The sequence below is a fragment of the Ipomoea nil genome, unplaced genomic scaffold (assembly GCF_001879475.1).
Source record: "Ipomoea nil cultivar Tokyo-kokei standard unplaced genomic scaffold, Asagao_1.1 scaffold2942, whole genome shotgun sequence".
In the NCBI taxonomy this organism is placed as follows: Eukaryota; Viridiplantae; Streptophyta; class Magnoliopsida; order Solanales; family Convolvulaceae; genus Ipomoea; species Ipomoea nil.
The window spans coordinates 2,210,225-2,224,464 of record NW_017619370.1 but is presented as its reverse complement, the minus strand read 5'-3'; the positions used below and the strand labels follow the sequence as shown (position 1 = coordinate 2,224,464).

The 14,240-nt window shown below is 46.3% G+C and overlaps 1 protein-coding gene across 1 annotated transcript; it reads left to right on the top strand.

Moving 5' to 3' along the window:
* The first annotated feature begins 1,353 nt into the window (after nucleotides 1-1,353).
* On the top strand, nucleotides 1,354-2,517 carry LOC109162456. Its single transcript, XM_019311158.1, has 4 exons — nucleotides 1,354-1,567; nucleotides 1,634-1,702; nucleotides 1,868-2,158; nucleotides 2,231-2,517. Exons 1-4 carry the CDS (start codon nucleotides 1,354-1,356, stop codon nucleotides 2,515-2,517), a joined length of 861 nt encoding a protein of 286 aa, XP_019166703.1.
* The last annotated feature ends 11,723 nt before the right edge of the window (nucleotides 2,518-14,240 follow it).

Genomic DNA, 14,240 nt, shown 5'->3' with positions numbered 1-14,240 from the left:
TTACTATGGAAGAAGAATAATACGGCGAGATTGTTGGGTTACTCAAGGACCCATATTGATGTGGAGGTGAGTATTAATGGTTTTCCAAATTGGAGAATGACGTGTTATTATGGTTATCCACAGCGATCAAGGTGGACAGAGTCATGGGATCTACTTAAAAGTTTGGCAACACGATCTGAGTTACCATGGATTGTGATTGGCGACTTTAATGATCTTTTATATCAGTATGAGAAGAAGGGTGGAAACCCACATTCAAATAGCCTCCTACGCGGATTTGGGGAGACCATTGAGCAGTGTGGATTGTCCCAGTTACCGATGAATGCTACCAGTTTACATGGGAAACTGGTAAGGGCACCCCGGATTGGATTCAGGAAAAGCTAGATAAAGTATTGGCTACAGATCGATGGCGGGATATTGTAAATGGAGCCTCAGTGACCAATTTATTAACAAGAAAATCGGATCACTCGGCAATTTTTATGGCCATTCGACATTATGGAGCCAGGAAAGGGGGAGGAAGGATATTTCGTTTTGAAATGGCATGGCTTTATGATGAGGGGTGTAGGGCAGTAGTGGCGGAGTCATGGGAGGAAGGAAAGGGTGGTGGCACACAGAGTTGCATTAAACATTGTGGAAATTGCATGTCCCGATGGGGTGGAGATCGTTATCACAAATTTGGGGAGAAAATTCAGCTGCTTCGTAAAGGGCAGGAGCGACTACGAGGATGTACTGATCCAACTTCCCTAGTTGAGTACAATCGGCTGGAGGAGTCCTTATCTCGATTGGAGATCCAGGAGGACGTATATTGGAGGCAGATGGCCAAGCAGCACTGGCTCAAGGATGCTGATGCAAACACCAAATTCTATCACAGGTATTCCTCTCATCGAAAAAGGAAAAATACTTTACATAGACTTATGAATGGTGGTGGGGAATGGGTGGAGGGAGATGATATGTCAGGTGTAGTGTTAGATTATTTCAAGCAAATCTTTGCGACAGATAATCCAATGAATGGTGATCTTATATTTGATAATGTTATGCCACGAATGACTCAAACACAGAACAAATGGCTAATTCGGCCATTTGAGGTGGATGAAGTTAAGTCTGCTCATGTTTTCAATGTTCCCTGATAAAGCACCAGGCCCGAATGGAATGAATCCAGGTTTTTATCAGAATTTTTGGAATATTGTAGGTAGGGATGTTTCGAATTTTATTGTCAATTGTTTGAATACGTGATCATTCCCCCCGGGACTCAATGACACTGATGTGGTGTTAATTCCAAAAAAAGAAACTCCGGAGTTGGTCTCTGACCTTAGACCGATTGCACTCAGTAATGTAATTTATAGAGTTATTGCTAAAATGATGACTCAGAGAATGAAGCCCCTGATGAATGATATTATATCTGAGTCACAAAGTGCATTCATATCTGGTAGGTTGATTACGGATAATATCTTGGTGGCCTCGGAGGTAGGGCATTATTTGAACAGAAAGCAGTGTGGGGTGGTAGGTTGGAGTGTTCTGAAATTGGATATGGCCAAAGCCTATGATCGTATGGAATGGCCTTTTCTGAGAGGTATGCTTGTGGCACTAGGTTTCCATGTAAAGTGGATTGATCTTATTATGATGTGTGTCTCTACAGTTTCATATAGCTTTTTGGTGAATGGAACACGAAGTGATGCAATTATGCCAACTAGAGGATTGCGGCAAGGTGATCCGTTATCTCCCTTTCTGTTTATTATTTGTGCTGAGGACCTTTCATTGTTATTACAGAAAGCACAAGATAGGGGCCTAATACATGGGTGCAGGGTAGCGCGTGGTGCCCCCGCTGTTTCACATCTTTTCTTTGCTGACGATAGTTTACTATTTTTTAAAGCAACTGTTCAGGAGGCTACTGAGATAAAGAACTGCCTATCACTGTATGAGGAATTGTCTGGACAGAATGTCAATTTTCAGAAATCTAGTATATGTTTTAGTAGGAATACAACTGATGAGGAGAGAGATAATGTGGCGCAGGTGTTGGAAGTAATACAGGCTCCTAACTTTGGAAAGTATCTTGGTTTGCCATCATTTATTGAGAGAAATAAGAAAGCAGCATTTTCTTACATTGAGTATAAGATCCGGCAAAGAATAGGATCTTGGAATAAGAAATTGTTATCACAGGCAGGTAAGGAGATCTTATTGAAAAGTGTGGCCCAGGCTATGCCTACCTTCTCAATGAGTGTTTTTTTATTGCCAGTGTCTGTCTGTACCGCCATTGAGCGTCTTATGAACCGGTATTGGTGGGGATCTGGGACTGATCGGAAGATACATTGGATAGCTTGGGATAAGCTATGTCTCCCTAAGAAATATGGTGGACTGGGTCTTAAAGATCTTAAAGCTTTTAATGTGGCTCTTTTGGGAAAGCAGGCATGGAGATTGCTTACCAACACGGAATCATTGGTCTCAAAAGTTTATAAAGCCAGATACTACCCTAGACACTCGTTTATGGAAGCAGAACTGGGGAATAATCCCAGTCATTGCTGACGGAGTATTATGGCTGCAAAAAGCCTAGTCTGTAGTGGTGTGAGAAGGAGGATTGGGAATGGAAATTCTACCTCTGTGTGGAAGCATCCCTGGTTACAAGATGAGGAGGATCCCATGATCTAAACAAAAATGCCGCCCCAGCTGACTGATGCTAGAGTAGCCAACTTAATTGATCAGGGGACAGGAACATGGGATTATCATTTACTTACTGATATTTTTGAGCCTAATGATGTGACAAGAATCTTAAAAATACCAGTCTCCCAGGAGTATGAGGACCAATGGTATTGGCATGGGGATCCCAATGGTTGCTACTCAGTTAAGAATGGGTACAGAAGTATTGTTGGAAATCATGAGAGTAGTATGAATTCGGGATTTAATAAATGCCTCACTTTATGGAAACAAAAAATACCGCCAAAATGGAGAACTTTTCTATGGAAGGCCATAAGTGATATCCTCCCCACTATACAACTTGCGTATTAAAAGGGTGGATGTGAGTCTATTGTGTGCCGTGTGTGGAGTAGAGAATGAAGATATTATGCATGCATTGGTTTTGTGTGACTATGCTAAAGCCATTTGGACACAATCTAACCTACCATTACCAAACATTGTGACAAATATTTTTTATGAATGGTTTGATGAATTGTTGAATATTCTAGACTGATGGAATTCTCTACGCAGCTGCAATACTATACTATCTATGGAAAGCCCGGAATGGAGCAGTATGGACGCTTGTTTGGCTTATCCGAGGAAAACGTTGGCTATGGTCCATGCTGCGGTAAGTACGTGGCGCCAAGTGCATCTAGCTCCACCGAATTCTGCTGCTCTAGATGTTGCTGCCGCCAACCAACCTATAGGATCACTTACTGCCATGCAACTAAACTCAAACCATCCATTTGGACAACGGCAACAACACAACAAATGTTACGTGGATGTAGCCTATCACGATGGATCCAATCTAGCTTCGGTAGGTGCGGTGCTTATGGGAGAGGATGGTCATTTTGTCTCAGCTTTCGTTGCGCCACTACCATATTGTTATTCACCATTAATGGCAGAGGCATATGCTTGCAAGGAAGCCCTATCATGGCTACGTGATCGAGGAGTGCAATCTGTTGAGCTTTATACGGATTGTCAGACGCTACAAAAATATTTGACACCACCGTATCAATTACCAAGATCATATATTGGCTATGCTCTAGATGGATGCAGAAACCATATTACTACTTTTACATATTGTCATGTTCATTTTATTCCTAGATCGCAAAATTATTTAGCACATAGTTTAGCAGCCTCGGCTTCTCAGTATGATACAGCTATGTATTGGGATGATATCCCACCTGATACTATTTCAGCTTATCTATAAATACAACCCATTGGTTGACCTTCAAAAAAAAAAAAAGCTCCTATGTCTCCCCATAGTACTGGTTAACTATAATGACAATAAGCCTTTGTTTTCACATTTATTTTCCTTTCAAAATCTTTTAAAAATTAAGTGACCTAAAGGAGATGCCAATATTCTAGCCAAGAAATGCTGCTTCAGACCTCACAAACCAGAAATTTGATTAAATAAAACACAAATAAGATAGCTAAATAACTAATTTCAAAGTTGTGGAAGCAACTACTATGTAAAATTAACATACAAGCAACAGACCACCGAACCCTACAACCAACCAACCCTAAACCACTAACCCAGCAAAACTAAAGTAGGAAGAAGCAGAAGAACTGTAAACTCAGTGAAGATTTTGGACAAAATTAAACATTAATTACATCATTCAGGCTTTAAACTAGAAACAAACCTTGTTATACAAAGATTCGCGACACCTTGCGTGTAAACGAAGCATTTGGCTTCTGATCCTGCAAAATTCACAAGAAAATATTCAAATAGGAATAGATAGGAAAAGATTCACAAAAGCACTAAATCCGCAAATAAGATTGATTTGAGGGAGAGAACGAATATGAACATAGAACACTTACCATGAGGGAAAGAACGAGAGGGAATATCATCCGTATAGTATGTCGATGACGAGCCACGGGTAGAGAGGCGCAGACGGAGAAGACTGAGCGATCAACGGAGCTGAGCAGCGATAGTGAGAGACAGATATGCGAGAGCTTTTTTAGGTGAGGAGTGAGAATAGATGAGCGGTGGAAATGAAATGAAATGAAATGAGGGTTAAGTCTCAAGTCTCAAAGTCTAATCTTAGCAATATATACAATAAATAATTTCTATTTTTTTTTTAAAAAAAGAGCATTTCCGACCACCAATTAGATGGTGGTCGAAAATTCCAACCTTTTTCTGTCCAACCATATCTTTTGACGGAAAATTAAAATGATTTCACTTTTTGTGACAATTTTTATGAGTTGTCGGAAAAGTGGTCAGAAAAATGATAATTTCCAGCAGTGATATACATGTACGGTACGTTGCAATCCTTGTTGCCTAACTCAATTACCTAACATCGTCATAAACCCTATTACATGTTGGGCCCAATACTATACTCGTAGTTCTAAAACACGTGTACATAGTTATACGCATACGTACCAAGTTTTGACCTAGAAAACGATCTGAGAGAAACTGGGAGAAATCTGGGAAACCTAAACCAAGTGGTCACTTCAAAACTATTTTTGGAAGAAATTCATCTTGACCCCCCCCCCCCCCCCCCCCCCCCAAAAAAAAAAAAAAAACTATTTTAAAGCTATCCTTCTAGACTTTGGCCCATGTTGCATGGTGGACCACAAGCTCCCAATGACTTGTCTGATACTCTCGATCATTAAGATAAGAACCCCTGAACAAACATTTATACATAAATAGGTATGTCCCTACTATTCTAAACATACTCCCATAAAGCTTCTATTATATATATGTATACGTTCCTAAAGTATGTAGTAATCCCAATTATATTCGTATGCTACACTTACACGCATATTATTATTATTATTATTATTATTATTATTATTATTATTATTATTATTATTATTATTATTATTATTATTATTATTATTATTATTATTATTATTATTATTATTATTATTATATCCTAACCCTAATCACTTTGCCTAATCCTAAATAATACATATGTACCCTAGCTATGTTAATCCTATATGTATCTACAAGTTTACACTTAGCGTATCCTAACCCCGAAATATTATTCCGTACAAATTACATTACTCTTATATACATACACACATATCCTGAGATAACCCTAATTCTATATTTCCTCCTCGCATAATCTTTCTGTTGCCACTCCTATCTTCCCTAAATAATTAAAAACTTTAGCCTCATCATCAGGTCATCAATTGATTCAGGAATTAGCAATCAAGGGTCTTCAATTCTAAGTTGTTTAGGTATTCTGGGATTCTAGAGGTAAGATTTATGCCTACCTAAAATTTATTTACCCCGAGATAAAATTGATTTTCCTAAGTGCTTGTGTGATCAAATTCTGTCAAGATTTCTCAAAGATAAATCTTTTAGTATTTATGAACCTAGGTTATTTTACTCGTAATTATTAAGAAATATTTGTATGCGGATTGCATGTTCAAATTGTAGGTGGAGATTTATAGTTTCATGGTGTATGTATTGTGTGTCAAATCAGATAGCTTGCATGTTTGTGTTAAAATACATACTTACACACATTCATGTATATATAAAGCATGATAGACAAAACTGTGTGTTATAAGGCATCTCACTATGCATATATACAATATTATTAATTGCAAGCAATCTGCATATACGTGCCAATACTTGTATACTTAGTATGCCATGAACAATCTCGTATAACACCTCGTGTATTCATGGCGTACGAATTAGACATAAAGTATTCGTCTATGAAATCCGGTGAAATATTCCGTATGTGCTAAACGTTAGTATTTATGTAAATATTTGTTATGTGATTATCCATCATTATTCGTGATGTGCAATATGAGGGTCCTAATTCTATCGTCTCCCAAAAAGTTTATTTACCCCATAAGAAGCAAGAACATTTATCCTAATTGCTTACATGAAGATCTTTTCATCAAAAACTAATCTTTTATTAGTTTGGGTAATTGTTATACAATTTATGACCTTCCTGAATTTATATGACAATTGTTTGGTTATCCCACAATGTTGACTACGTGAATTTGTTTGTTAATCATGCACTAGCTTAACATGTTGAACAATACGTTTATGTGTTGTGTGATTCATAGGACTAGTTATTATTTAAGACTTGAAATATGTTCACATGCTTTCATACTCTATGCCTATAGACTTAAGAAAATTGCATATTTAGCATAATTACAACCGTATACATATAGGCACGCCAACTTGCAGGTTCCGCATATAACATAATAGTTAATTATCATACGTGTTAGGCTTGTTATTTTGTAATTATGAGTATTTGGTATAGTCTGTTTAGCACCATGATTAGGTATAGATCATGTATATATGGCATTTGGCTCACCATATGCTACACTACTGATGGTTTTTGGGTTTTCAAGCCCAAGGAGGTCCAACACAACCTTCGGCTAGAGGATACACCTTTCAATAAAAATGTATGCCTATCTCGGAGATAATTCTAATACTCGGAATCTTTTTGGTATTCTCCCCTCTCCGGGTGTTCAATTGTCTGTCCTTTTACAAGGGTGTAGGAGCCTTTAAATAGCGACTCCTCTTCTACCGACTTGAAGGCCCTTAATGGCCGACTTCAAGACTAATTAAGATATGGAGCCGTTGGACGCCATTACTTGGTCGACCAACGGCTCTTCCAGGTTTGTAACAGCCTGACCGGGTCCTGCTTTCAATGCCCTAACGGCTCCCTTTTAAACAAGCCTCTTCAATGCTCTCAACGGCTCCTTGAACCGAGTCTCCTCCTGGGCTTGGGCCTTGGTCGACTCCTCGTCTCAGCCTGAGCTCCCACTGGGCTCCTCTTTAGCAGTTCTGATCCGGGCCCCGTGCCTAGGCCCGGGCCGACTCCAGGACTCGGCCCAATTGCTCTTCGGGCTCCCCAGACGCTGGCCCACCTCTCCTGTCTTGAACCATTTCCTTTGGGCCCCTATCTCTTGGGCGGGGGTTCTTACCCCATTAACTAGTCCCTCACTTTTTCATACCCGGTACGCTAGCCTGGGTTTGAAAAAGTAGCAACTGTCCATCTCCTTCAATCACCGTATCCACGCCTTGAATAGTCTTTCGTAACGTCCGGATCCTCAGCCATTCTCTCCGGATCTTGCGGGGCCGTTTGGATTCTTCTGTCTAAACTTGGCACCTATAAATGGCATCCTCCCTTCTCTCTTACCTTCACAAGTCCATCATGGGTCGTTTTCCTCTGAAAGGAAAACGGATTGACTTCGGGTCTCCTTGGCGTCCGCTGCCTTCCAAGCGGACTCGGCCTGAAAGGGAACACAAAAAGAAGACTCCTCGCCCGGCCTCTCAGAGGTCTCCTGCCGGTGCTACGTCCTCAGCTTCTCAGCCACCGACTCCTTCTCGACGCGAGGTCGCTCCGCCTTCACGCCATCCGCCTACTCCCACAACTGCCCGAGTGACTTCTCAAGATGGGTCCTTTGTTGAGGTGGCGGTTCCAGAGCAACTTACTTTCAGAATGACCTTCTCAATTCCGCTGGACGACCTGGATGGGCCGCTTACGGGCCTGATGAATGATGAGGATTACGCCCGCTACCTGGAGGTGTATCCGGATGATGAGGAGCCAATTGCGCCACCACTCATGCCAGCTTTCTGGGACTCGTTCTGTCCATCCCCACCTGGACCATCGGGGGGATTCTTTGGGGGCGACTCCTCCTCGCCTGGTGAGTGATCGTATGTACCAGAGTCGGCCATGGTTCGGAGGAATCTCTTTTAAGAGCATTTTCATATTCCTTATTGTAATAAGCTCCTTGCCATTTGTATCCTCCTTTTTTATAATAATAATAAGAAATGCTATTTTCGTCTTGCCTTATGTTTTGTCATGTTCTATTGCGTATCCATCCGGACGACTGGTCAAGGAGTCGGTCACGTCATCAGACTCTTTTCAGTCTGACACCTGCAAGATTCCCCGTATCTTGGGCGAATCCAATCTTCTCTGCGTTGGCGTGCGAATCTCGCTCTTCCCGAGCGGATCTGATGGAACTAATCTCTGACAGAGATTCGCGTCATCCGTCTAATCCGGCTCAGTTATGTCAGTTATAATCTCCTCCGTGATTATCGCCTAGATATTTGCCTTCGCAGGGCTATATAAAGGCCCCCCACAGTTGATGCAAATCGCAACACTCTCCACTTTGCGAAGGTACGACGCTATGAGTTACAGGGATGGTGATCGCCGCTGGTCCATTCGTAACAAGGAGCATGCTCATCTAGAGCAGTTGAGGCAGAAGAGGTTGGCTAACGGAGGTCGTTTGGTGGGCGACTCGGCTTCAGACCCCATTGTGGTGCCTCCAGACATGCTGGACCTGATGTGTAGGGAGCCTATCGACGTGGAGATGGAGCCTGTGGTGGAGGATCCAGAGCCAATGGTGGAAGAGAAGTGGGAGGCTCCTCCCCTCTTTGGTGTCGCCATGTCGCCGAGCGCCTTGGAGAGGCCCCTGCAAATGATCGATGACGGGAAGCCCGCCGTGTATCTGGACGAAATGCCTGACCCTGAGCCGAGTCCTCTGCCTTTCCGCTCTCAGTACCTCCTGGAAGGCCCTCCGACTGCTCGCCCGTCTGCAGAGAAAGAAGCCAAGCCTTGACCCGCTCTTCTCTTGTAATTTGCATCGGCCGAGTTCTGGGCCTTGTAATCTTCGTACTAATTAAATAAACTGTGTGTTTTTCTGTCCGACCCCACATTTTCTTATTATTTTGTCGCCCGACCTCCGGTCTTTGGGACCGATTCCTAGCCTCGCTATGGCGAGACCCTCCTGGCGAGGGAGTCGCCGAGTCTGATTGCCGACCTGACGACCGGAGTCTGTTTGTGAACTCGGCTGATATCTTTCGATGAGCCGGGTTTTGCCGGGTCGTTCTAGAAGCTTCCAGCTCGTATCTCGTGGGCCCAGAGGCCACGGCCCACTACGGGCTTCCGGCTTAGCAGGCCGGGTCACTGACGTTCGACCCTAGCCTAGGGCAGACGCGCCGTCTGTAGGCTAACCCTAGGCCTGAACCGTCGCCCCGCCTTTTGAGGCATTAAATGCGGCGTCCCTTCACATCTCGTCACCTCCACTTCCTCCAACGAGAAGGTGGCACGTGGCCGTCCTTTGAAATTCCTCCCCCTTTAAATAGCCATTTCGTCTCTCTTTCCATTCTCTTCTCCAGTCTTTCCTTTCAACTTCAACTTTGAGCTTCTCCGGCCACTCTGTACTTCCTCCGATCTCTCTCCTAACTTAGGTAATGTCTTCTTCCTCACATTCTTCTTCTTCCCGTCGTTACTCGGTTGATAACCCGGAGGCGACCTCTCCCTCTTCTTCTTCTCCTTCTTCGTCTTCTTCTTCTCCTCCCCGTCGTATGGAACTCCCTGCGGACGTTCCATCGACGTCTTCTCTTCGTCGTATGGAACTTCCGGCGGACGTTCCATCGACGTCTTCTCTTCCTCCGACCCCCTCTTCTTCGGGGGCGGTTACTCCGCTGAGCCCCGCTCCTTTAACGACGGTGGCGGCTCTGTCGGGTGGCATCGGACGGCCGCGAGGCAAGTTCGATTCCATCGTTCGTCCTTCCGGGCCACCGTCCGTCGTTAATGCGGTGGACCTGGAAATGGCCCAATACCTTCTTGGGCCTTCAGCCGTAGTCCTTGCCCAGGAGGGCCGGCAAATTTACGACCCCCCCCCCCCCCCCCCCCCCGAGGGTTGTGTCGGCATTCACCTGCACTCGGTTGCCTTTGGCTTCCGAGTTCCTCTGTGTCCTTTCCTTTCCCTTTTTTATCGCCATTATAACTTAGTTCCGGGCCAATTAGTGCCCAATTCTCACCGACTCCTCACCTGCTTCGTCAACCTCTGCCACTGGTGGTTGTGCGAGCCGGATCTAGACCTATTCCAGTATCTTTTCATCGTGAACAAGGTCGGCTCGCACTCGCCGGGCTTTGTTCAAGTTGCCGCTCGCCCGGGGCGACAGATTTTCGAGGGGCTGTCCGATTCCATTAAGGACTGGAAGCTCCTCTACTTCTTCGTCCGCCCTGCTTTCTCTTCTTTCACCTTTCCGACCTTGTGGCCGGCCACTCTATTCAAGCCTTGCTCTCGGCGTGCCGTCCCTTCCGATGATGCGGTCCTGGGCGACGAGTTCTTGAAGGGCTTTGGGCCGTACTCCGTCAAGTACTGGTCCCGAGTCCGGGCCATGGCTAAGCGTGGCTTGCTGCCGGAGGGTGCGGCCACCGTAGGTAGTCTTCGTTACCCCTCGTTCCTCTTCTTTTCTTATCTTGTCACATTCCGACTCGGAATACTTCATGGCTTTTCCTCCCTTTCGCAGGTCCGTACGACTCCGACTCCTCCAGCTCCGACGAAGCGGCTGAACCGACTCCAGAGATGGCGGATAGAGCCGAAAAGATGAGGCGTCGGCTGACCCAGCGCACTTCCGGCACTGCTGCTGCCTCTTCTTCCCAACCGTCTCCTGCCCCAAGGTCGACTCCCCCACCACCTCGTAATGTGGTGGATTTGACTCCGTCGCCAGTTGTGTCGCCCACTTGGCAGCCGCCTCCTCCTCGGACAGAGAGTCCAAGCTCTAAGCGTTCGGCCGGTCAAACTGATGAGCCGGCTCCGAAAAGGATCCGGCTGTGCCATGAGGTAGAAGAGGATGCCCAGATCTGGATGGGCGCCTCCTCCGTCCGCAAGTGGTGTGCTAACGTCCTCCTGCCTAAGGACGTGGCGGCGACTCATGCTCTGGGGGATGAGTACATTATCGAGGCCTCGCTGCGCCAGTCGTACCGCGTAAGTGTTCCCAACTTAATTCCTCTCATTCGTTCTTTCCTTTTATTATCTGACTCGTGGCCGTTTCGTAGAACCTCACCTTCCAGATGGAGATGAGCAAGCGGCTGCAGAACTACAGGGCCGAGATGCGGTCTATGACCCTCAAGCTGCGCCAGACGGAGGAGGCCTTTCTGGAAGAGCAGGCGAAGCACCTCAAGGTGGTGGAGGTGCACAATTCCGAGATGCTGAGGGTCACCCGTCAGTGGGAGGAGGAGCGGGACAAGGTGGCGACAATCGCTGCGACCTCTGTTGAGGAGTACAAGAAGTCGGCCGCCTTCGAGGCGGATGTGAAGGCGACGATAGAGGCTCGCCAAAAGGAAATTGCTAAGGAGTGGCTGTCGACGCCGGATGGTGACGAGTTCCTCCTGGACTTGGGCGAGCGTGACTATCGCCTCGGCTTTCGCGAGGCGCAGACAGAAATCCATTCTGCCTTGCTGGTCCGCGACTCCTCTTTCACTCCCGAGGGCTGGGGCCTCAAGCCCGTGATAGATGTTCTTCCGGCGACTGAAGGACCGTCGGCAACTGTTGACCCGGCAGCTCTTCCGGCAGCCTCTGATCCGGTGACTCTTCCTTCAGCAACACCTCCTGAGCTCGCCGAGTCCTCTCTTCAGGCTGAGGACCCTTCTTCTGTTCCCCTGACTGGACCAACGGCAGGGGCTCAAGTTGAGGGGATTGATGTCGACACCCCCTCCCCCGTAGTTTAGGGCTATTCTTTTGGGATAGTCCCTTTTGTAAAGGCTGGCTTCCTTCTCGGGCCTTTTTTAACTTTAATAAAATTCCCATTTTCTCTTCCTTTTCGCATTATCTTGTGCTCAACGCTTTTTCTTTAACCTTGTTTCTTTAATTGCTCGCCAAGTCCCTCGGTCGAGGCGACTCCTTAGGCCTTTTCTTTCTCAGAAACGTTTAGGGTCAGTGCCCCGTTGTTTCTTTAAATACTCGCCGAGTCCCTCAGTCGAGGCAACTCCTTAGGCCATTTCTTTCTCAGAAACGTTTAGGGTCAGTGCCCCGTTGTTTCTTTAAATACCCGCCGAGTACCTCAGTCAAGGCAACTCCTTAGGCCTTTTCTTTCTCAGAAACGTTTAGGGTCAGTGCCCCGTTGTTTCTTTAAATACTCGTCGAGTCCCTCAGTCGAGGCGACTCCTCTTGGCTTTTTCACGGAAACGACTAAGGGTCTGGGCCCTTGTTTCCTAACTCTTTCTCGCCGAGTCCCTCGGTCGAGGCGACTCCTTAGTCTTTTTCTTTCTCAGAAACGTTTAGGGTCAGTGCCCCGTTGTTTCTTTAAATACTCGCCGAGTCCCTCAGTCGAGGCGACTCCTCTTGGCTTTTTCACGGAAACGACTAAGGGTCTGGGCCCTTGTTTCCTAACTCTTTCTCGCCGAGTCCCTCAGTCGAGGCGACTCCTTAGGCTTTTTCTTTCTCAGAAACGTTTAGGGTCAGTGCCCCATTGTTTCTTTAAATACTCGCCGAGTCCCTCAGTCTAGGCGACTCCTCTTGGCTTTTTCACGGAAACGACTAAGGGTCTGGGCCCTTGTTTCTTAACTCTTTCTCGCCGAGTCCCTCAGTCGAGGCGACTCCTTAGGTTTTTTCTTTCTCAGAAACGTTTAGGGTCAGTGTCCCATTATTTCTTTAAATACTCGTCGAGTCCCTCAGTCGAGGCGACTCCTCTTGGCTTTTTCACGGAAACGACTAAGGGTCTGGGCCCTTGTTTCCTAACTCTTTCTCGCCGAGTCTGGGGAGTGATTAACTGTAACTTGCACTTTTATTCAAGTCTCTCAGGACCCCCTGGGCCCATACATGTTTTGTGCCTTTCTACTGATAAAACTTCTTTAGGTGGATGACGTTCCAAATCCGGTCCACGGGCTTGCCCTCCATGGTTTCCAATTTATAGGTTCCAGCTTGGACAACCGCGGCAATGCGGTATGGTCCCTCCCACTTAATCGCAAGCTTGCCCCCCTCTGCGGGCTGACTGGCCTGTCGATCCCGTAGTACGAGGTCGCCGACCTGGAAGGCTCGCGAACGAATCCTCCGATCGCGATATCTTTTTACCGCCTGTTGGTATTCAGCCATTCGCGCACTCGCGGCTTCCCTTTTTTCCTCCAAGAAATTCTTCTCAATTCGAAGACTCTCTTCGTTCTCCGTGTCTGAATAGGTACGGACCCTGTGGGTGGGCTCGACCACCTCAATCGGAACCTTTGCTTCGAAGCCGTACGCGAGTGAAAATGGACTCTCTCCCGTTGCTCGCCGCTGGGTAGTGCGATAAGCCCATAGGACTCGGTCAAGCTCATCCGCCCAATTTCCTCGAATATCTTCCAATTTCTTCTGAATCCCATCCACCAGCATTCGGTTCACGTTCTCGACTTTCCCGTTGGCCTGTGGGTATGCCACCGACACCTTAGTGTGACGGATATCGTGTCGGCGGCAGAAGTTGGCGAATGCCTGACAATCGAACTGTCGCCCGTTGTCGCTGACAATGTGCTCGGGCAGGCCGAAGCAGCAAATCACCCTTCTCCACAAAAAGCGTCGGCATTGATACTCGGTTATGGTAGCCAATGGTTCCGCCTCGACCCACTTGGTGAAGTAGTCGATAGCTACGACACAGAACTTCAAGCCTCCAGGGGTGACTGGTAATGGTCCTAGCAAATCGATCCCCCACTTGGCAAATGGGATGGCGGTGGTGACCGGCGTGTAAAAGGTAGCTGGCTGGGTGTCTTTCTTGGCGAATGCCTGGCAAACGCCGCACTTGGATATCCATTTGATACAGTCCCGCATCATGGTTGGCCAATAATATCCTTGGACGACTAACTTCCGAGCAAGCGTATGGGCGCCTTGGTGCGCGG

Excerpts from the sequence above, each read along its gene's own strand:
- LOC109162456 (XM_019311158.1), top strand. The coding sequence starts at position 1,354 with ATGATGACTCAGAGAATGAAGCCCCTGATGAATGATATTATATCTGAG. Across the intron at positions 1,568-1,633 it reads GGAATGGCCTTTTCTGAGAG|TTTCATATAGCTTTTTGGTG; the intron begins GTATGCTTGTGG and ends GTGTCTCTACAG. Across the intron at positions 1,703-1,867 it reads AACTAGAGGATTGCGGCAAG|CAACTGTTCAGGAGGCTACT; the intron begins GTGATCCGTTAT and ends TATTTTTTAAAG.